Raw genomic sequence first — 25,256 nt, forward strand, 5'->3', positions numbered from 1 at the left:
TTTAATTTATTTACGTTCGCATTATTCTCCTTCATTTTCATTTCGGATTCAAATTTCTGTAGCAGACTCAAAACCCCGTAAAGAGGACATTCTCTATGTTTGCAACAATTTCTAATTCTCAAACATCTAGTTTTAATCTTTGAAATATTTATAAACAAATGTGTAAAAACACTGTTCACTCGTTTTCAAGGTTATTCCACTACAATATAATATTTATTTAAATAATTATAAAAATAAAAAGAACGGCACCCAGAGAAGGAAAACAAAGAAAGGTGAGGTTTTACACAACACTTTAGCTTTCAACTAGTATGATACAAGATCTTCCAACAAAGCCTTTTACATCAAAGTAAAGATCAGATGAATGCCTACTAGTATCATCCTAGTGGTCTCAAATCTCAATCCAGTTATTTCTTAATATAAAGCTACTTTTACAATAGGCTGCCTAGTTATTATTTATTATGAGATACTTTAAAAGAGTGTTAGAGAGAGTATGATTTAAAGGTAGACCCGTTTGAGATGGAGAGTTTTGCTTTTGCTTTTCATTCCGTTTTATTACCGTGTCATAGAAGCGTTTGGTTTATAGAATATCTGATTTTTTTAAAAAATTATCGATAATTTGTTGATAAATCACTTAAAATATTTGAGAGAATTAATAAATTATTGATAACTTTTCGATAAATCATACTCCCTCCGTCCCAATAAGTGTTTACATTGGGGACGTGAGATTGACACGCATTTTAAGACTCTCGTAAAACATGGTTCTCTAAATAATTTTAATTTTTTTTAAATAAAAATATAATGTTTAAAGTATTATTATACAGAAAAAGAAAATTTTAGAAGAAAATTTTAGAAGTATATTTTATTGTAACCTTAAAATGCGTGTCAAGTATGAGGCAACATTATGTTTAAAAACCGGTAGGACATAGGAGTACAATTTTTAAAAAATCTCCGATTTTCTGAAATCTGTATAGAAGGGATTGAATTTTAACATCGAGCGTATTATGTTAAATTTATTTCATAATATTAATTTATCACGTTCCGCTGGATATCAATAACAACTCATATGTTATAAGATAAAGTCATGATATTAAGTGTAGTGTACCAGCGTATCATGATCTTTTGAAAACATGTGATGCGCCGATAAATCTAAATTTTTTATATCGGTGTATTTACAATTGTTTCAAACTTGGAACCGGACATGTTTAATTTTTAAAAACTACTCAAAATTTGATCCGTGTTTTCGATGTATCCATGAGAAACTAATTATCCTAAACATTTCAGATAGAAAAACAACAGATATGATTAGAGTACAACCGGGAAATGGATGAATATATATATATATATATATATATATAATGAGGCTGGAAAGCTAGGTTTCTTTTTCTTTTAATCGATCATTGTTAATTACTTGTACTAATTCGTTTTCTCTTGGATGCACACCTGCACATGGTTAGTTCTAAAGCATGCTTTTCTAACGAGACTCTTTTGCAAGATATATCAGATACATGATTCGTTTCTTTACCTTAATCATTATTAAACCTGAATCTTACTGTCACTACAACTGTCTTTTGTTTTCTTGCTCGAAACCCATCTGTACATTTCGAAGACGGCTTCGATTTGGCATATTAGGTACGCGTGCAAGCGAGTTTTCACCTTCCACTTGAGTGTTTGAAAAAATGTATCCTCTTTTTTAGTTATTACAATCAAATTTGTAATCATTGTTGGTCAAAGTGGGTTCGCCTTTGTGCTGGGCATTGTTGAAGTTCCAGATAGGGTTTTCTTTGCGCTCTAAGTAAACTCACGCACGCCAATCATCGAATCAGTAACCTTCTCGAAAGAAGGCAATAAATCCAATACTACAACAACTCATTGTGCTGTACATTTGTAAGTTTGACAGCATATTTGTTGGAAAATTAATCTAAACTTGTTTTATTGTGTTAAAATTTTATTTTATTTATTTTAGGATCAGGTTGTACATGTATGACTAGGTCATGCATTCAGTAGAGAATAAATATGGTCTCATTAATAAACAAAAGTATCGAAGAAAATCCAGGAGTAGTTGCTATTTTATAGGTCTAGTTGTATTTACTTGTAATCATTCATTTTATTATTAGTGAAATACATTATTTAATATATACACCATGAGTTTTTGTCACAGGAAGCTGTCTCGCTGATATATTTATATAAAGACACATAAACAACTATTGGTTTTCTACATTTGGTATCCGAGCTTACGGTCCTTAATGGTGACCTGTTGGTGTTAAATGTGAAAAAGAAACGGCCATACCCGATATGAGGCCTTGTCGGAGTCTAAAAGAGAAAGAGAATGCGGTTTCTGTTTTGCTTGAGGTAGGCGTTGCACAAGGATGGTGGCAAAGCTGCATGTGTAGTATGTGGCTGCCGAGAAAGATGAGATGGTACCGGAGAAGCCTGCAGAAAGTAGAAAACGAGATACATTGGCAGGATGTCATTCCAAACGAGATGGAACACTTCTTGGAGGTGATTGTGCCAGAAGGGCAAATAAGTTGAAGGGCAGACGAGCAGGAAGAGTGTTAGACGGGAAAACATTAGCTATACAGACTCAGTTTATTAGCCATACGAGCTCAACAATTTATTAGCCATATGGGCTCAGTTTGAAAGCCATACGGGCTGGGTGGATTGCATAAGACAAGTTTAGATTAAGGAGGAGATTGTTGGAAAATTAATCTAAACTTGTTTTATTGTGTTAAAGTTTTATTTTATTTATTTTAAGATCAAGTTGTACATGTATGACTAGGTCATGCATTCAGTAGAGAATAAGTCGTGGTCTCATTAATAAACAGAAGTACCGGAGAAAAACCAGGAGTAGTTGCTATTTTATAGGTCTAGTTGTTTATACACGTTCCACACTAGCTGCTCTATATTTACTTCTAATTATTCACTTTATTATTAGTGGAATACATTATTTAATATATACACCATGAGTTTTTGTCACAAGAAGCTGTCTCGCTGATATACTTATATATAGACACATAAACAGCGGCTGGTTTTCTACAATATTGCAAAATAAATTTAACAAAGATGAAATTTGTAATTTTGACATACGAGTCTATAATCCGTGCGATGCACGGATTTTTTTTAACACTCAAATAATTTTTAATAATATATTTTATCTTAAAATTATATATTAATATATTAATATAGATTTTCAATAGTTGAAAAAATTAAAATGAAGAACATAATAAGTTATAATAATATATGTTTTATGATAATTTAAAACCTGACTTAAAATAAATAATATAATATATAATATGTTGTTCACGGGTTTCGAACCTTGAACATGTAGAAATTGTTAAAAATAAAAAATATAAAAGTTTAAATATAATAAGCTGTTGACGAGATTCGAACCCTGAACCTATGAGAACAGTTTAAATATGAATATAATAAAATTTTATTATTACATCCAACGGTTCCCATCCACATGTTTTTAGATGTGGTGGTTGTTATTTACCGTTCGAAACAACTGTATCGAACAACCGATCAACTATTAAATAGAGCGTATTCTGCTTATAATAGTATAGTATAGATAGATATATTTGTTATACGATTATCTCGTTCATTAATAATTACTTTAATTTCAAAGTTCACTTCTCACTTCAATTTTAAAAGGATTTTGTTAAATTTTTTTGATATCTTTGACCGGTTGACAAATTTCATGATAAGCAATGTGCATTGTTCACAGGCGCAGTTTGGCTTTCACGCCCCAATCTACATCACAATTAATATTGGTCAACACGAATCAGTTATCTCTAGTTTTCTTGAGAAAATAGAAAGGGATAACATATATATGAAAAATTAATTTCATTTAATATCTGACCTAAATATATACTTCTTCACGACCAAAAGACATACTCCTTCCGTCCCGTTCGAATCTATATGTTTACTATTTGCACGTATTTCGAGTTTTTTATAAAGTATAGTTTGTTAATATTTTTAAAATTTTTTTTTTTTGAATAAAAGTTTAAACATGAAACGTTAATTCAGAAAAAAAATTAAAAAAAAATATTGTGGAGTTATATTTTAAATGAGTATTGTAAAGCGTGCAGAAAAGTAACGTATAGAATTAAATGAGACATAACTCCCTTAGTCCCCGTGGAGTATATATTGGGATGAAAAGCCGACACGCATTCTAATACTCTTTTATAATATATTTATATAAATTAATTTAATTTTCTTATTTTTTAAATGAAAAATTGGTATTTGAAGTTTAATATAAAAAAATTAAAAAAAATTATGAAAGTGTATTTTTTATTAACCTTAAAATAGCATGGACTCAAAACTCATTAACGGGTATAACGATATTTTTCTCACTTATTTTTACTCTGCATGATAATCGAGAAGATGATATTTAATAAGCCGAACGTGAGAGTGTGCTGAACTATAAAATTAAATAAAAGTGCAGTAAAAGCAAAATAAAGTTATAATTATGTATAATTTGAAAATGTCAATTATTTAATACTTCCAAAAATATAATATTTCAATAGTATCATAATAAAACTATGGCGCGACCATCTATGCAGGGAGCGATCTCCTAGATTGTCACACGTGTTAGTATCATCTTGCATCTTTTCTTAGTTGCAGTCTTGTAGACACGTGTATACTGGACCATTTCTTTAGGGCATCACCTCCGACAACCATCTCTGCAATTTTTTTTAAAAAAGCACTCTTGAGTCTTGAATCTCTTCTTCATTCCCATCTATTTTACTTTCTAAACATTATTACATCAAATTGTATGCTTTACTTCACATGAAAGTGGTGGAGTATAGTATAGAGTATATAGGTAAAGAAACACTAGTAGGGCTTAACTAAAATGATAAATATGAACTTCTGCGAATCAGTGTGCAGATAATCTGGCATGTATAGTTATTTATAGCTTTATAGTGCATGTATAGAAAATCAAATTAGTGCATGTATAGAGAAACATATGTAATAGTAATTTGTATGTTTCTTTATTAAAATCTTCCAACAGTTCTACTTCTGTTTACTGTATTCTTTTAGTGTATTTCCATTCATAGTTAAACTTACTAATAATTGAAGGTTTCTATATAAAAGTTGGTACTATAATTACTTGAGTTTAAGGCAGCAATGATGGGAAATGATTCAGTGGACTTCATCTTTCTGTCCACATCTAAAAGGAAGGGTTAAAATTTGGAGGAATGTGAGTAGTGTCCCAAGCTAGCTAATGCCAAAAATCTATGCATTTTCTTCACATAAAACCCCTCCTTTTAAGTGGATTCCAACTCCTCATTCAACCATTTCTATGTACACTTAGATTCCCTACCAAAAAAGACTTATTGGTTTTGTGACTGTGTGTGTGATCTTTTTAGCTAGCTTGCAAACCCTCACCAAAAAATCAAATTTAGAAATGTTAAACAACCCACTTTAGCTGATTGACACCGGGACTTTAAGAACTAGTTTCGGGATTCTATATTCGATTCTAACTGGATGCTCGAATTTAAGTCGATGATCATGCAATGAGATGTTGTGCTATGCATCCCCAGATTAGTCGAGATTCTCGTAAACGGCCTGAACACATGTTTTAAAAAAATGTTCCAAATTAATATGTGGGATGAGTTAGTCTTTGTTATCAAGCAATGGCTAAGCCTTCATCTAGATCTTAGCATGATAAGCCAATAAGGACAGCTTTCATGTGGGGATTTTCCTGTTATTATTACAACGAAAAGAAGGAAGATCATACACTTGCACTAATCAGAACACAGGGAATTAATTAATTAATGGGTTAAACCTAGCCACCATCAATAATTAGTGGTAATAGAGGTTTGGTACGTACCATGTTTCTTGTTTCAAGAACATGGGCACATCTTTATTGGAAGTGTAAAATATCTACTCAATTCATATAATTAGCACTTAACTTTAAATTAAATATTCATCTTAAAACTGTATTTTGTGCGGATCCAGCTCAGGTTTCTTTTAAGGTAGGGTTTTTACAATAAAAGCCTATTTTAAAATATTCTCTGATCTTCTTTATTTCTTGTCCGTGAAAAGGGTGTAGAGATATGTAGATCTATCGTACCAAGGCAAATATATAAGAATTAACTCACCCTATAGGTCTAGCAAACGGATAATTGGTGGTCCTGGTATTAAGCAGTTGATTAGTTATTGTGATTAACAAATTGTTTGATTAGCATGTACAAATGGAGACAGTAATGTATATGTTCCTGGAAAATGAAACAGATTTGTAAACATTGCCTCCTCCCTAATTACATTATGGGCTTCCAATGTTTTTGAAATTGTTTTGACTATGAATGATACTTGATACTCCGAAGTTAACTGATTCAGATTTAAATGAGTATTCAGTCCATAATTTGTATGTTGAAAATCAGTAATCGAAAAAGTAGTTATTTACTCAAATTTTTTAAAAATAACCGCATATAATAGTTTTTCTGGTGTATTTTGACTCGTGTAGTCTATACTACTAGCTAGTGAGTTTTTATGAGAATTTATTTTATCTTCAAGATATACAATGTTACAAAATCTACCTAAATATGATTGTCAAAAAATTGATCAATTAATTGTCAAGACATACGATGTTACAAAATCTAATTAAATCATGACAATAATTGTTTGTTTCGGTCTCTGTTATAAAAATCGCCCGATTTTTTAAAAATCGCCGATAAATCGCTCAAAAATCGGTCACAAATATTTGTCCGATTTGACCGATTTCCGATAAATCATCCGATTTTTTAAAAATCGTCCAATAAATCATAAATCGGTACCTTAACCGAATAGTTCCGATTTTCGAAATCTGTAACACTAGTTTCGGTAAGTAACAATCTCGTTTTGTTGTACCGTTCTCACTAGTCCTGACGGTATAATTAACTTAACAAATAAATTCAAGCACTAAAAAGACAGTTCGTACGATGTTGATTTCACCAACTGCATTCCCCACCGAAAGCTCTTGAATGGCAGTTGTTTTGACTAATGTCAGATAGTTAACCTTTTGACACGAATACAAACAATCTAAAGGACTCTAACTTATAAGTTATAAGACGATAATGAAGTTGTAGTTGTTGATTAAGATTGAAACTTGCACGACTTATATATCCGAATCTGAAGCTGTTTTAAAATACGATATTTCTGTATAACTAATCGTTAAAGCAGCAAGTTGAGGGCTGACAAGCATGTTACGAGACCTTGAACTTATCCCCCTTTGACTCGGCTTGGTTCACAGTTTACTTACAAATCGAGGAAATGCCAAGAAAAATATATACAGTCAAGGGTCCACCCATTATCAACATTGTGTTTTATATCAAGATGTTTCTCCCAAGTTGGAGTATTAAAATTCACTTAATTAATATAATATGGGCGGATTCACAAGTACGGTTTAGGAAGAATGGATAGTGTTCGGGAAGACTGAACTAAATTATTTTTTATATATATTTTTAAAATTTTAAACTAAAATTTCAGTAAAATTTGACAATTGATGGAGACGGGAACTCACTCCAATCCTCTTAGTTTCGTCCCAAAATACAATAATTAATAGGATTATGGTTACCCCAGTCATTTGTTGTTAGTACTTCACCTGTTTTTAAAAATGTTTCATGTTTATATTGGACGCGCTTGTCAATGCACACTTTTGATTGTTAATATCTTTAATTTCGTGTTAATATTAAATATAAAAACTTCATTATATTAAAATACTCATAAATACGAATCAAACAAAATCACTCATGACTATGTTTGATCTTATACATTAAATATAAATTAGTAGTCAATCGTTTACCATTAACACTAGAAAAAATTAAAATAATAAAAATATTTTGGGACAGAGAGAGTAATTAACTATCTCATCTCTTAAATTTTATAATGCACAAGTTGTATTTTTAGTATACTAAATTGACTAAAAACAATACTAGTATTATCTGTTTACTAGTCATCTATTGATCACACACTGTTTATGACATGGCTAACAAATAAAACATTTGTCGTTTAACTTAAATCAGGTAATCACACAGGAAAGCCTTGGTCCCACATGTGGGTAGTACACGTGGATACGGCATCAAACAAATGTAATAATCTTGTTAGTTGTATCTCCTAGAGCTGTAATTCGAGTCGGCGGCTCGCGAGCTCGCCCGGCTCGAACTCGTTTAAGTGAACTTGACTCGGCTTGTTTAATTAAACGAGTCGAGTTTGGGCAGAGGTTCCGCTCATTTAATTACTCGAACCGGCTCGGCTCGACTCGTAAAATTAAACGAGCGGAGTTCGGAGAGAGGTTTAGACTTGATTAAGTGTAAAATTAAATGAGCCGGCTTGCCCGACTCGTTAAACCGGCTCGTTTAGCAAACCGGCTCGTTAAACTGGCTCGTTTAGGCTCGTTTAACTAAACGAGCCGGCTCGACCCGATTCGATTAATCTCGGCTCAAATTACTCTCGGCTCGAAACTCGGCTCGCGCTCGGCCCGAATTACAGCCCTAATTTCTATTATCTGTTTCGGGTTTTGGTTCGATTCTAGTCATTTTGAACATTTCTTGATACAGATAATTATTATTTATAGCTCAATTTTAATTATTTTTAATATTACATGAAATAAATACTCATGTTTAAGGTATATTAGTCAATTTAATTATTAAAAAAATTGATCACCTCACCTCACGTGCACATGCATTTAGGTATAGGTCAAAATCAGTCCTCCGAGATTTCAGTCAATTCATGGTAGGGTTTCTTGTAGTAATTATTTTATGAGGTAATATATTGACAAGGAATTAAAAAAAATTAGGAGGTAATTCACTTAAACATCTTCTATTTCAACAAGACAATGACAATTAACTGATTTAGTACTTGAGTTTCATTTTCATTTTCATATTTAAAGTCAAGCATCACTATCTATGATTAAAAAAGACCAAGAAAATTGAACCAGATTTCATTCATTTAACAACAACTTGCATTAAAAAGTTTTCCCCATGTACATGACTAGTTACACACATGTACAAGGCCTTAGGCATAGGGAAATGAGCTCATAAATCTTCTACCTTGTTTATATTTCAACAAGAAGAAGTTACATACATATTACTTATATATATTTGCATCAACCATATATATTTATAGCTTCTAGCCTAAACATATTTGATCAGTTGGAGTTGGGATAATTTTTATCCCCTCAAGCTGTCTCTTGATCCTGAACTGTCTTCTCAGAGGCACTTGCTTCCAGTCCACTAATTTTTGCAAAAATTTCATCACCTGTCAATAGTTAACCAAAAAAATCATTAGTTAAACATTAACAGAAGCTATCGGTATACGAAACAGGGGCTATAAGCGACCGTCACGAGTTAATGACACTATAATACATTGTTAATTACTTGATTATGCATACCTCAGATGGTTCCTGCAGAGAGTAAGATGCATTTGTCTCCTTTGGAATTTTGGAAACAAGAATGCCTAGGCCCTGTCCTCTCTCTCTTAAGACCTGATTTTACAGCACAAATATGATATTGTAATCAGTCCCCACAGCTCAAACAATATAGCAATAATGAACCATATTTATTTAACATTTTACATATTCAATTAACTTGAGGCATTGGATACCTTAAAGGCATCTTCATCAGTTCTATCATCTCCAATGTACACCGGAAAAACATCGTCAAAATTTGTGTACCCTGTAAAGAAATTAACGGAAAGTTAATAATCGAAAATTAAATAAACTTATACTTAATATTTGTTCCATATTCATGAAACTTACCAAGTGATTCAATCAAGAACTCCAAAGCCTTCCCTTTGTCCCATTTAATTGTAGGACGGATCTCTAACACCTGAGATTATAAAGAAGTTAGAAAATGCAAATGCGATATAATTATAACCCGAACATATTACAGTTATTTCTCAAGAAAACTGGTTCTCGTTTGAGCACTGTCCTATATTATATAATACAAATAATGATAGTTTTTTGTCATGTATCTCACCTTTCTTCCTTGGGCCAGTTTGAGCTCTGGGTAGTCCTTCAACACTGACCTAACTTTTTGTCCCAGTTCACTCCATTTCTGTTGTTTACATCAAAACAATAGATTAGTTAAGTTGTTTCAAGTTGTCTATTGAGGATACACTACTCATATCATAGTATAGTTTTTTGGATCATGCATGTACTCTGTAATAAAAACAAATGCTATATATGCTGATATATAATGTATATTAAATAGATGAATAAATGTATTTTAATTGTATGACCATACCTTCTCCTCAACACAGCGGAAATGCACAGAAAGACAAAATTTGTTATTCTCCACCGTAGCACCTGGAGTAGATCTAGTTTTCTCCAATAATACATTGTAAACCTAACATTTCCAAGAAAATAAAAAAAAATTAATTACAAAAAAAACACCAGGTATTTGAAACATACACTAGCTAACTGTGTGAGAAATCTACCTCATCGATCATCGGAAGAAATTCACAGGCAGGTTGACAAAGAACGGATTCATCAGCACTCTGAAATACGAGCAAAAAAAGTGGTTCATATAAAATGAAAAGAACGAAGTGCATTTTAACCGTAAAATTACCCTATAAAAGTGGAATGAAATATATATAAAATTATAGGTGATGACTCACCTTTTTGTACTGGGAACCTTTGGATGGTCCCTGAATGTCCATACCATGGCTACCGGCGTAGTACAACTCGGGTAACCGTACAAAATTATACACCTATAACATACAAAAACAGGTAAAGAACAAAACATGTTAGTACTAGCAATAAAATAAAATCAGTATGTGAAATTAAGCAATAGTGACGTCATGTCGACGTACTACAGCCAAAGCAAATTAGTACAGTAGCATTGGATGGGTGGAAACCGAGTCAGAAATGTACCTTATCTCGGCCTCTTCCACTCACTATAGCGGTGGGGAAATATCGGGCTAGCTTTCTCACTGTTTCTCTCATCTACAATTCATAATATCAAAGACAATTAGTACCATGTATATATATGTAACCTGCATGTTACTTTTTGTTCACGTGTGTGCAGCGACGGAACCAGGATTCTAAAAAAGGTATGTATTGTTGATTTTGGGATGTAAATTATTTAAAATAACTTTTCGGTTGTTTAAAGCTCAAAATCAAGGTGTAGGAAAAAATGTATCGATTTTTGATGTTCAGTCAGACTGGAGTCTAGGTTTTGTCTGGAGAAGTGTTAGAGGGTACTTACGGAATCAGACATAAAAGCACGATCAGGGTCGTTAACAATTGGAGAAAGGGTTCCGTCGTAGTCAAGAAACATTACTATCGGCTTTCCTTTCGAAGCTTTTGTTATCTGGTCAAACATGTCCAGTGCCGAAGGGTGGCCAAGCTGTTACATTTTTTAAATACACATAGTTAGTTCATGAAAAAATATATACGGTTAAACCTGGATGAAATAATAATCGATAAAGTAATAATCTCGTTAGAATAATATTTTTCTCCGATCCCAACATAATAGACAGAGTGTATCTTTACTCCCCGTAAAGTAATAAACTCGTTTAAGTGATATTTTTTTTGGTCCCGATCCTATTATTTTAAAGAGGTTTAACCGGGAGCAACAAGGAGTAGTTAGAACATACCATCCATGAGTTAAGGTGGTCTTGAGCTAGTGAAGAGTTGGCCTTGTGATGAGTAGGAGAAGAGGCTCTCATCGAATCGACCCACGTATTGATCCTTTCGGTGCCACCACCGTTGATATCAAGATTGTGCAGCATCTTCTTCCGTGAAATGGTCATGTAACCGCCGGATGATGGCTTCTGCACCGCGGTGGTGAACAGAGATGAGTCGGAAACAGGCACCGTCGTCTCGATCCCGGCTTTCGTGTCAGAAACTACCACATTCTTCTTTGTCATCTTCTTCGTGGTTAACAAAACTTTGATCAACTTCTGCAAAACAAAAAAACAATATAACCCAAAATTAACATATAAATCTAATTTAAGTTGTTAAATCCGCTAAAGAAATAAATTATACGATCATTTGTCTGAGTAAATCCACTAAAACGAATCTTATAAATTTTACAGAAAACATACCTAAACTCTGGGAAAATTGTACCTAATGAACAAACGAGCTGAAGAAAGAAGCTGAGATTAGAAAATGAGCTCCGTTTAGGGAGGGATCAAAACTCGAAAGAACGGAAGGGAGGGTTTGTGTTCAAGGAGAGGAAGAGAGAAGAGTAAAAAATGAGTGTGTGAGAAAAGATTGAACTAGTTTGGTTTGTTTTATAGTAAACAAATGAATACCAACGACGAAACCCCATACTTGATGGACCCACCGTTTTGCTTAATTATTTTTGTGATATTTAGAGACTCTATCTACCCACTAGTGAGTTAATTATAGATACATTATCAATCCAAAAGATTTTACTTTGGTGTTTTTATAATTTTTATTTGAAATTTAAAATTATATATTTAAGGGAAGTACGAGAATACATAAAATCAGTTTCCAAAATAATTACAAAATGTTATGTTTTATACTTCAACAAGTACAACAATAGCACCCCGAAAATTTATTAGAACATATACTCAATTATAAGCTTATAAGTCATATTTGTCAAAAAAAATACAATGATAACACCAATTAAATACTTACATACACTCATCTCGTTCGATCATGTCACGTCATTTGCTAATAATAGCAAATTTTTTGTACCTTTTTTATACCTCGAATATTACTCTTAGTTTCGAGAATGTCGACCGTTTAATAATCGTCACAAAAAATGAAAAAACGGGTGTGCAAGTATACTTATTAATACAAAGTAAATAAAATTATTATGTTCTTGTCGTGACATACTATTCGTTTAATTAAATTGATCATGAATTTGATTGATTTTACTTTTAATGTCAGATAATATTTACAAATTTTATTTTGTTAAGACTTAATACCAATGTACATTTCAATAACCCGAATAATGTGGGTCCAATGGACCACGCGTACCCCACTCGCATCAACAATACCATCAAACCAAGTCTGTAACGTTTTTTATTTGCTCAAGCACCACAACTAATATGGAGCTAGCAATTCGAGCCACGCGTTGTACGCTGCTGTGCTGTTCATTTGACGTGGACATATTTTTCCACGTGGAATATACGCTCTTCCATTGACTCATCCGCGTGTAAGGAAGTCTCTCGACCATTTTTTACACTTTCCTTTTAAGGATGTTTTATCCAATTTTTTAAATTTCAAAATTTACCAAAAATAGTCAACGAGTTCCACTATTTTCCCAATTTTTCTTCCTTTTCACACCATTTTTACTCCTCTCTCTCTTTAATATATTAAAAATTAATGGGACCCGTCACTTCACACGCTCTTCTTTCTCTTTTTCATTACTTTATACATATTTCTTAACTTATGTGCTGAAATCAAAGTAAAGAATTGGACGGGATGGAGGGAGTAACTTGTAAGCTGAGGACTTAAGGGTTAGTTGGGGCATGTGTAGTATACACCAAAGAATGACACGGAAATGTATATTATATTCTACATTATAGATTATTATTGAATAAATTTTTTTAAAAACTTTGTGAAAATTTTTGTTACTTTCTTAAAGCATGTATCAAAGGAAAATGTTAAGGGTATAAAATTGGTTATCAAAATAATTACAAAATAATATGTGTCAAAATTTTTATTAGTAAAATAAAAATGAGCCATTCGCATTCACGTCAATAACACTGATAAATTTTTTAATACTATTTTATCAGCCGAGCACATTATTTGTTATCAATCTTTTGTACTTTCTGTTTTTTATAGCATTACTCGTGTGAAAATACATGCAAGGGTTATAATTATACTGCCAAATATATTGAGTTTGGTTTTTTGATTGTTGTACTCTTCACAAACAAATGTAAACTAAAAGTATAAAAACAATGGTATTATAGTCTCATAAATATCTCTTATCTTTGTATAGTCCTGCTGTATACTTTGTAAAATGTAAATCTAGAACATATCTTCTTTCCAACTTATTTAAAGTTTGATTATTTTAATAAAATATCCTAATTATAAATCTTCTTTTGTGCTTTATAGTGGGGTTGCATCAACTTGAGTAGTTAAATTGGTTAGTTGGTTAAACTATTGGCTTAATAATGCCTTTTGAAAGGTCCAGGAGATGTTTATTCTGTAGCATGTATGCTATGTTCAAATAATGTATGCACGAATGGTCGAAAAGTATAAGATTTTGTTAGGCCTGACTTTTCTCTCAGACTCGAAACTTTAGACGGACTGATTAACTAATATGATCTATTTAGTTCTTGGTTTTTGTAATAAGTTTCGTAATCGACTCCTCCCACCTCATATAGCTATAAGGCTATCTATCATTGTTTGGTGATGCATTGTGTTGATGTTGCATATTAGAAGGCAGTTGAGTAAATTTTTAAGAAATTTTGGCCATTTTTTCACTAAATTCAATGGTTCTAACCAAAAAAGCATAATATTCCAAAAGGGCTATGTCAGTCAACTACAAACTGCAGAGATAAACAGATTGAAGAGAGTCAGATTCTGAGAGGGTAAGTGTATGGTGCATTTGAAGGCAAAGTACAATTCATCTTTATGTCCATTGTTCACTTCTCTGAACCTAGCCTGCTTTTATTTCTCTATTCCTTTTATTAACTAGACAATGGGCATGGAATGGGTTCTGAATTTCATTCATATGCTCAAATGTACCATCTACTTTACAATAATTACATTTACATTTATCAGAGCTAAACTTTTGTGGCCTTAAGTAGATTGTACTAATATCTTTGGTCAAAAGGTGTATTTAGACTCTCCGATACCCAACACGTGACATGTATATCGGACACATCGTTGGCCTTTCAAACTGGGTGCGGGGAAAAATTCCCCACACCCCCGGAATAGAACTACTGTGCAGGATACGAAACATCTTGATTTGTTTTGATAAGAAAAATACATTATTTCTTGCTAGTTTACAAGTGAATGTGATTTCTTGCTAGCTACAACATTCTTGCCAATTTCTGCAGGGACGAAGAATGAAATGTTTGTAACACTGCTGCAGTGAAGCATTTACGGGTGATGTCGTGGTTCTCCTGCAACCTGTCGTGCCCAGAACCATAGCTTACAAGCTTAATGCTGTATTTAATCTAAGATACTTTAAAATCAAAGTTCTTATGAACAATATCCAGAACATAGCATAAAATCTCAGGTTTTCTTCTTATTATATTGTAACTAGCTAGATAGTGTACCTAATAAATCAAGATGGAATCTTGTAAAGATAATTTAAATCCAAATATACTTATTCACCTTAATTCGCTTTACCGCATAAAGTAGAAATCATGCATATAAGTTGGGTACAAGATCTTCTCGCATGCGCTGCATCAATTAATGTATGAAAATGCATGCAAATTAAACATTTTGTTGATCTTCTCTCTAGAAGAATTTGCCTATATGGGCTGTAATCGAGCCGAGCCGACTAAGTGTATACATATCAGGCTTGTGTGTCTAGATGATGCATCTGTAGTAGTTCTGTCATCCGTGACCTCAATAGGTTCTTCCAAATAGTATCTTGTTCAATTCCAATATTCTGCAACTTGATAGTTTAAACTAGCTAGCTAGATTGGTTCTTTACGTAGAAAGTTAGTTAGGAACCAATGTGACTCAGCACAAGAAGCTTCAACCGATCAATGATACATGGAAAATTTGTGAAAAGAATCTCGGATCCTTGACTGTAAATTAGGTTCGCTCATTTTTTCGTTAGAATCCAACTATATATATATTCTTGAAAATGATATGTATAGGTTTAATTTGTTTTTACCATATTTCAAGCTATCCTGGCATCTTAGAACATTCGTGCTATAATTAACTCCCAAACTAATTTAAAGAGGCTTTCCCTAAAACCAACGCACTACTTAACAAATTTTTATTTAAATTGTATTTGTAAAAATTTATATATCACGGAGTAGCAACAATTTTTCGATGTAAAGGAAAAAAGATGCTCAAACATTTGTATATCAAATAATTTGCCCTATATACTCATCATTATTGTTAAGGCATTGTATGAAGGAAACTCTTTTTTTTCTTATATTATATCTCGATACAGAATGTACCTTATTGGCAAAAAGATAATCGAGAATATTATTAATAGAAATGTATGACACGTGCAGAACAATATGTATTTCAAATGACAAAGTTTAATTTGCGACATAATTTGTTAATCACGTATCTCGTTACTTGTATTTTGATAAAAGATTGTGTATCTTGGCGGGGTAACTAAATAGAAAAAATATATCTTACGGAATTGAACTCAAGTCCGAAGAGATCTTTGTAGGAAAGAGAATAACTATCAAATGAGAAAATAACGATGAATAATCAAACAAGGAAACAAACAGTACAGTACTCTGCTCTTTGTTTACGGTTACATCTTGTTTGCTAGTTCTCATATAGTCATATTGACAACTAATTTGCCAGTTCCCGAGTTTTTTAATGGGAAGGAAGGAAGTGTTTAGGAGATAAAGTACTTTCATCCCATTTTGGGAGTGAAAGTTTTGGAGCGAAAAATTGTTAAATTTACATTCATAAATACTTGTTTTCGCTCCTTTTAAAAACTCGGGAGCATGATTACGAAGGGAAGTGAAACTAATTTACTTACCTTTCACTTGCTTTCGTTCCCTTTTAAAACTCGGGAGCAAGGGGTAAGTGTTTGGTCCCGAGTTTTTTAATGAGAAGGAAGGAAGTGTTTAGGAGATAAAGTACTTTCATCTCATTTTTGGAGTGAAAGTTTTGGAGCGAAAGATTGTTAAATTTACATTCATAAACACTTGCTTTCGCTCCTTTTAAAAACTCGGGAGTATGATTATGAATGAAAGTGAAACTAATTAGTTACCTTTCACTGGCTTTCGTTCCCTTTTAAAACTCGGGAGCAAGGGGTAAAACATGTCAATAATATATACTCATCTCAAACTATTCAAAATGTCTGTAGCCAGCTGTTTCTCCCCAGATTCCAACAGGAAGGAATCTATCTAATTGTGATGCAAATAAACAATAAATCTAGGGCTGGCTGGAACATCAATTATATGAGTCAAAGCTTGGTCTGATGATGATCTAGTTTGGCCTCAAAATGTGTGTAAGAGGGTTTTGGATTATGCAGTTAGCTCAACTCGAGAAGAGCACCCCAGTCAGAAAATTTGGCAGTTGATGATTCCCATTAGATGGGATCTGGCCCCCACTGTCGACATTTTTCTATACACTTGCCTCACCAATAATTGAAAATTACTATATTTTGCAAATTTTGTTTCCAGATTTCAAACTAGAGAAACAGTTATAAAGTGAGTTGTTTGTGTTACTAGTGGAAAGGTGTCAGTTAATACATAAAAAGAAGTCTCTAGTAATCACTCTTTTCATCTCATTTTATCTTAATTTTCTCTTTTCCTTGCATATATTTTATAGTACATAAAAAATTATTTGCGCAATGTTTTTGTAAAATTTTAAAATAAAAATAATAATGATACGTAGATTATATGTTTGAACCTTTTTTTAACATACTTAATTATAAGCGTAAATAATAAATCGGTCAAATTTAGTGCCGACACGGTGATGATCTATTATGAAAGAGTAGTGATCATTTGATATTTAATTTTATATGACACTTGATAAAAAATTAACTTACTGGCTTTATAAAACAAATTACGCTATCTTTACAATCAATAATGTATATCTAACATATCATAACGCTTAAAGTCGTATATAACAAATTACAACCAATAATCTAACATATTTTACTTTGTCTATAGTTTAGTACTTGATAATGATTAAACTACATGGCTTATAGCCTACAAATGTATCCAAAGTTCAAAGCCTATTTAAGTGTTCTTTTTTCTGGAAACTACTGTATGATGAACAAGACCTCACTTGGTGGAACTGGACAGTTGTGTCAGCGCAAGTGCACAATGCAGGGTTGCAGCATTGGACTGCTAGCCTTCTTCTTTAAGTATATGTGGAGGATACATAATTAGCTGGAGTATTTTTCCATTTTTAATCATAACTCCCTTGTTTTTCTTTGTTTAAACTAGAGTACAACAGCATAAAACTCAGTTGCTGAGATGCTGGCTAGTGTCAATCCATCAATCAAACTTTGTTCAGATTCACCATTGTCCAGTCACTATAAAGAGAAATTTAATCACAACCTGTGAACCAGTATGCTGTAGCAACAACTTGGTTTTATTTGTCCTTTTTATTTGGATAATTTGTTTCTATTTGTCTTTGTTATGATGTGTATTTTGCATATAGTTTATAGCCTAAAAACTCAATACTAATTTATTTTGTTAAGAATTTTTCTAAATTATACTAGTTATTATATCCTATATACAATTAGTGTAAGACACTTAAACTGGTACGTTTAGATGGCTTGGTCATTGCTCTTGGGTTGTACATAAGTTCAAAATAAAAAAAACTACTCAATTTTTCAACATATTAAATGACATGTTGAAATATATTTTACCCTCTTGTGTTATATAGTTATGTAGTTTGTTAAATAAAACTCATTTTAATCATTTATAATATGAAAAATTTATTCTATTATACTATTATAATAGTTAATAATTTGTATAACAAACACAATACATAAGTAATTAAGAAATTGAACTGTAAATATATATTCTTAATTGATATAAATAATAAAACTATTATATTACATATATATGTGTATAATATAAGCAACAATTATCTTGATAAAAATAAATATAAGTAACAATTAGGAAATTATTTGTTTATCAAGTTAAAATAATATCATATCTTTACAAAAAATTGAAATGTGCAAGTTTGGTTTTTAATGTTTTTAAATAGATTTAAAATAATTGGAATGGGTGAGTTTGATTAAAAAAATCTGTAAGAAGATCATTTTAATTTTTATCTTATAAAATAAGAAAAACATTGAAATTATATTTAGGTATAAATATTTCAGGAGTTTTGTTTCATTTTGTAAAAGGGAAAAATTATGGATTGTGTTTTAAAAAATTTAGAGTATATGAATTTTATAAAACATAAAAACTAGGAAGAAATATAATAATAATCATAAAAACTATTATAATTCAAAATTGAAAAATAAACTAATAATATAAATATAAAAGTACTATCACAAAAAATTGTAAAGTATTTTTTTCAAAATCATTACTAAAACCGAAAAATTATGAAATATTGTCGCAAACACGGCAAGATGCAAACTGTTTCAGATTATCTTTTAAAAAATTTAGAGTATATCAATCTTATAAAATAAAAAAACGAGGAAGAAATATAATAATAATAATAATAATAATAATAATAATAACAACTATTACAATTTAAAATTGAAATACAAATCTAATAAAATATATTATATACTATATTTTTTCATCTATTCTAATATTCCATTATTATACTTAATAATCTGAATAACAAACACATAGGTAATCAATTAAGAAAATTAATTATAATTACACATTCTTAAATGATATAAAATAATACTAAAAATATTTTATTTATAATACAAGTACCAATTATCTTAATAAAAATAAATTGAAATAAGAATTAAAAAATTATTTTTTAAGGGGTTAAAGTAGATCATTTTTCAAAAAATAAAAATATTTATAAAAAGAAAAAAAATAACAAACAACTTTGCAATTTTTGATCAAACTCTAAAGTATTAAAATATATATATATATATATAAACTACGTAAACATATTATGTGAACTATTGTTATATATTATTAAATGATATAAATAATATTAAACATATTATATTATATATAGTACAAGAAATAATTTGATTTAAAATATTTGTAAATAGATAATTTTAACTCTTATTCTATAAAACAAGGAACACATTTAAATTATATTTAGTATAAGTATTACATGTGTTTTGTTTTGTTTTGTAAGAAGGAAAAATTACAATTTGTCTTTTAAAAAATTTAAAGCACATGAATCCTATAAAACTTAAAAACAAGGGAAAAATATATAAATAAAATATTACTATAATTTAAAATTGATATACAAATTTAAAAAAATAGATTATATTTAATTTACTTATTATATTATTCTATTACACGATAAGTAATTAATTAAGAAATCAAAATATAATTATATATTCTTGAATATTATAAAATAGTATTTAATGTGTTATATATAATACAAGCAACAATTATCTTAATAAAAATAAATATAAGTAACAATCAATAAATTATTTGTTAATCGGGTTAAGGTACTATTATTTTCTTTAAAAAAATTGAATATGTAAGTTTGATTTAAACTATTTTTAAATAGATAATTTTAATTTTTATCTTATAAAATAAGGAACACATTTATATTGTATTTAGGTATAAATATTCTATGTGTTTTGCTTCATTTGGTAAAATGGGACAATTACGGACTTTTAAAAAATTTAGAGCACATGAATCCTATAAAACATAAAAATTAGGAAGAAATATAATAATATAAAAAAAACAATTCAAAATTGAAAATACAAATCTAATAAAATATATTTAAAAGTACTATGACAAGTGTAAATATTTTTTCAAAATCATTACTAGAACCGAATACTGTAAAATATTATTAGAAACACAATGGATACAAATCCCAAATAACTTTTTAATTTTTTATCAAACTCCACAAGATTAAGAAATATAGATATATATATACATATATAGATAATTATGTAAATATAATATATAATATGATTAAAATATTCTATTTAAAATTTATTATTTGAAATCAAACAATGGAAGAATAAAATAAATTATAACACATATGGTATAATTATGTTATAAATGTCAAATATAATAATAATACAATAATAACTAAATATATAAGTATAAAAAGTATAATTTTTTGGAAAATACATTATTGATGATGAACATAAAATTTATTTAGGAAAAAAAATTAATCTTATTAAAAATTAATTAAATAAAAAATAAATATTAAAAATGATACTCATCCCGTGCATTTGCAAAGCTAGTAATTTATAATTTTCAAAAGGGTTCTTTCTCCTAAGAGTGACCTCGGTAATTGCTTGACATTAAGTGCTTGTTTGGTTGCAATTTGAATACCGAGAAAATATGAATACCTAGGAAGTTTATTTTGGTTGACATTATTACGAGAGGTTGAGATTCTAAGAAATTTTCAATACTCACTGAACATGGGAAGTCACTTACCCCTCTTCTTAACTTACACTTCTTATGGAAGTTACATTCCATGTATCAAAACAAATACTCCCTCTTCCATTGAATTCTATACGTTATTTTTGGGCACGCTTTTTAATCTCATTTAAAACATAACTCCCCCATATTTTAAATTTTTTTTTCTGAATAAAAGTTTCATGTTTAAACTTTTATTCAAAAAAAATTTGAAAAAAACATTATCAAACTATACTTTATAGAAGTCTTGAAATACGTGCAAAGAGTAAACGTATAGAATCGAACGGGACGGAGAGAGTATATTTTACTACTTTTATTAATTTCAAATTCCATGATAACTATAATTTTTAAAGTGTTGTGCAATAAAAACTAGGGCACGTTAGTAATTAATGCTAGAGTTTGTGAGTTTCGAGTTTTAATAGATGTTCCCGCAGTGGGGACTAGCTATCCTTACAAGATGCCTACGTATCTCAGTGTTGTAGATTATCAAGGCAAAAATGTAGTTCTAATTTGAGGGGCAGAGCCCTTTATATAGAGATGAGTCTAGAGTTATACGTGTGTTGGTAGACTTGGGGGACAAGTATTTTACTTAGATGGTAATTAGGACTCCGGTAAGGGAAGGAATTTCAGATCCATCCTTGTAGGAATTTGTGTCCATTTTGGACACATGTCTCTGCTCTTCTAGCCATATTAGGCCTAGTTCGTGAACAACTCATGCTCGTGGACCTTGACGGTCTCTTTTAGGGGGTCTTGACCGTTTGGGTCGTCTCTAGTCTGTTACGAGCCTAGACCAGCATGGTCTGTATTGGGCTTTGGACAAGAATTCCAAGTGTAATTAATGCGACATTTAATGTGTTTTTAGGATGTATTTTCTATCCATATCATTTGCCACCCAATTTTCGAGGATATTACTCGAATTTTTGTGGAAGTTATAATGGTCTATTCGCGACTCGGGGTACCTTCGGCCCTTCCTAGGTATCGGCCCTTCATGTGTATCGGCCCTTCATGGATATCATTATTTTATCGTAAAGTGTGGAACGACCTACACGTTTACAATGACTTATATAGTGTGAGCATACACACTTAGGGCCTTTTCACAGGCTAATTGAATGGTGTTCTTGCCTTCGTGAACGTTCTGTACTTGTTCTAGTGAATGTTCTGTACTCGTTCTAGTGAACGTTCTGTACCTCACGAAACTTGTTCCCGTGGACGTTCTAGTCTTCACGGATCTTGTTCTCGTGGATGTTCTAGTATTCACGAAAATTGTTCTCGTTGAGTACTCAATTTTGCAAGATTTTTCAAAACAATTCCTAGGAGGGCCACCGAAAAACCTTTAGGAGGGTCTGGACCAATCCTACAGGAAGTTCTGGTCGGCCCTAAGCCTTCCATGTGGCCTACTCGGCCAAACTTGCTCTTGGTCGGCCATGGATGAGCGTGCGCAAGGGCCCGTAACGGCCAGGAAGATAACGTAAGAGGCGAAGTGGTTGCGCACCCTATTTAAACCACTAGCCCAGCATAATAGGGACCTACCTAGTCTCTGAGTTCCGGAACAAGTTTCATGGGATAGCCAAGAGAGTCGTTCTATGGAGATAGCCCGATCAGTTGTCTCACCAGGGATCATCCAATACTTTTATATCTCAACGAGATTTTATGGTTCTCGTAACGGAACAAATGGTTTTGGGTCCTCGTAACGGGATAAATGGTTTTATGGTTCCCGTAACGGAACAAATGGTTTTGGGTCCCCGTAACAGGACAAATGGTTTTATGGTTCCTGTAATGGAACAGAAGATTTGAAAATAAAAGTAGCATGCTAAAATTGAACTCTAGTATTTACACAACACAATTAATGAGATATTTTATAGAGCATGCTAGTTATTGATATTCAGTTTACATCGGTTTTCATCTGTTTTCACCTGTTTTACTCGTTTTCTATAAACGAGTTATGATTTCTGTTCCTATAAATATTTAGCATAAATTGTTTTTGATTATCATTCATATAGCGGTACTGCTGAGCAATTGATTTCTCACCCTTGCAGAATGTTTTATATAGGTATTGCAGATACCTAAGAGATTCTTCCGCGGTAGTCAGGGCATAGTTCCAGTTCCTTCCATGTCAGGCTCCTCTGAGGTAGTTGTGTCAGACCAAAAATGGTCTGTTGAGTTGTTGTATTAAGATAATATTGTCAAGGTGGTTGTAATGAGTTAGTTTTGTAAGTAATTATAACATAAGTCATACTTAAACCTGGAAAAGATCTTGGTAAGAGGGGTCGTGATTACGTTTTATCATTAAAATGGATTATGTTATGTTGGTTGTTGTGTTGCAGATGACGTCAACTCCTGACCCCGGGGTTGAGGTCGTCACAGTCACGGTCGTAAAGTTCAGTATTTGTGAGATGCAGGATGTAATGAGCACTGTCTACGGGATAGCTGAAATCGCGCCTGAAGTATACCCCTCAGTCGCCCTCTTTCCATTCCAAGACTAAAAACTTCTTGTTCCAATGGTGGATAGAGTCATCAAGAGAATACGTGTTCACGATGTGATGAACACAAGGCCTGTGTTTTAAAAGGACCCAGCCAGGCCTTTTGGAAGGAGATGCCTTCAACATGAAAATACTTCGGAACATTGAGACACTTAGTGGAATGCCCAGGTCATAACACCTCACTATGAAAATGATAAAAAAAGTCCACCCGTTGGGATAGAGCTGACACGGGTGAACCTACAACTCGGCACAGAATCTCGGGATGAAAGGGTGTAATGGAAATCTTAGCCCGGGTTTTAGAGCTGCCTTGTACACATATAACCTCTTGGTGCTCAGGTTATAGGTCCTCTCGTTGGGCTTGGCTTTGCAAACCTCTATACGGTCAGGCCAGAGGTAACTCGACCGGATCTCATCGACGTCCTCTTCAGCAAGCACGCTCTAATATTTGAATGCATCAAAGTGAATGGTGCTGGGATACTCATCAGACCGCTCGTTTAGCATACTCTTTAAGGTGTTAGAACAACGGTTAAGGGAATAAGGAGAAATGAAGGCTATACCTTTTCGTGATTAAATTGTAGCTCTCTTGTACATGGCTGCCTTGGCCGAGGGAGGGCTTGCTAGGACCTTGAGACATCTTGAGAAACTTAAGAACTTCTAAAACTTGAGAGAATTTTCAAAGTTGAGAAATGAAAGTGTGAATGAAAATGAGCACTTCTCATCTTCTTTTATAGGAGAAGAGGTACCTGCTACTGCAGGTCACAACTCTGCCTGCTTCGCGTTAGCAGGGGTCCCTCGAAAAAAGATCGAAGAATGATGGAAAAAATGATCAAGAATGAGAATAAAGGACATAATAAACGAACAAAATAACACAGAGCGTCGCTTATTGTATCAATCTTCCAAGAAAAGCTTAATCGAGGCTAAACGTAAGTCGTTAGCCTTAATTCGGCGATTAATTACACTAATCCGTAAATCGTTAGCCTTAATTCGGCGATTAATTACACTAATCACCAAGATTAGTTTAAATCATGAAGGTTAGAGCAAGATCAAGTTCCTAATATAATATAAATGGCCATCTATAGCCACGTCTCGATTACGGGAACGTTCTGAGAACCAAGTTTCTTGAAGAGTAGAGCATTCACGAGAACATGAGCAGAACGTTCATTAGAAAAAGAGTAGAACGTTCACCAAAAAAGAGTAGAACGTCCACCAGAAAAGAGTAGGACGTTCACCACAACAAGTTCAGAATGTTCACGGGAATGAGTACAAAAAGTTCGAAGAACGTTCGCCTCCCGGCCGACCAGGACCACAATTCTATCACAACACACTTTCCAAAATATTCTCATTTTATTCAAAGTTTAGAGATAGGTACTTTCAGAAGTTACTTTTCCCCCAAAACACAAGTTAACAAAATAATTTGAACCCAGGGGATACGTAACTTAAAACGTTCTATTCTAGTACGTAAATTTAAATCAACAATTATTCATATATTACTGAACCATAAAGATATGTGTTAGGAAATGAATAACATACGGGGGGGGGGGGTGAATGTGTTTTACTGTTTTTAGGATTTTCTTGAACGTTTTTGGTTGAACAAAGTAAATTAATTCTTGTAGTGAAATGTGTTCATGCAGAATTTAAGCTTGCAGAAAGTAAAGAACACAGATCTTCAAAACT

General features: G+C 32.0%; 1 protein-coding gene across 1 annotated transcript; it reads right to left on the reverse strand.

Annotated features, from left to right (window-relative positions):
- Window positions 1–8,904: 8,904 nt before the first annotated feature.
- LOC141671452 (putative trehalose-phosphate phosphatase J) lies at window positions 8,905–12,182 on the reverse strand. The gene is made up of 12 exons (XM_074477707.1): window positions 12,028–12,182; window positions 11,578–11,883; window positions 11,187–11,327; window positions 10,853–10,924; window positions 10,597–10,689; window positions 10,417–10,476; window positions 10,224–10,325; window positions 9,957–10,034; window positions 9,737–9,806; window positions 9,583–9,653; window positions 9,371–9,463; window positions 8,905–9,237 (listed from the first exon to the last, which is right to left on the reverse strand). The coding sequence occupies exons 2-12, from the start codon at window positions 11,848–11,850 to the stop codon at window positions 9,109–9,111; spliced, it is 1,182 nt and encodes a 393-aa protein (XP_074333808.1). The 5' UTR covers window positions 11,851–11,883; window positions 12,028–12,182; the 3' UTR covers window positions 8,905–9,108.
- Between the last annotated feature and the right edge of the window lie 13,074 nt (window positions 12,183–25,256).

The sequence above is a fragment of the Apium graveolens genome, chromosome 7 (assembly GCF_009905375.1).
Source record: "Apium graveolens cultivar Ventura chromosome 7, ASM990537v1, whole genome shotgun sequence".
In the NCBI taxonomy this organism is placed as follows: domain Eukaryota; kingdom Viridiplantae; phylum Streptophyta; class Magnoliopsida; order Apiales; family Apiaceae; genus Apium; species Apium graveolens.

Bases quoted from the DNA above. Each gene is read 5' to 3' on its own strand.
- LOC141671452 (XM_074477707.1), bottom strand. From the start codon at position 11,850: ATGACAAAGAAGAATGTGGTAGTTTCTGACACGAAAGCCGGGATCGAG. The intron at 10,326-10,416 runs GTAGATTTCTCA...TGGAAATGTTAG, and splicing joins TTCTTCCGATGATCGATGAG to GTTTACAATGTATTATTGGA. The intron at 9,238-9,370 runs GTATGCATAATC...AACTATTGACAG, and splicing joins CTCTGCAGGAACCATCTGAG to GTGATGAAATTTTTGCAAAA.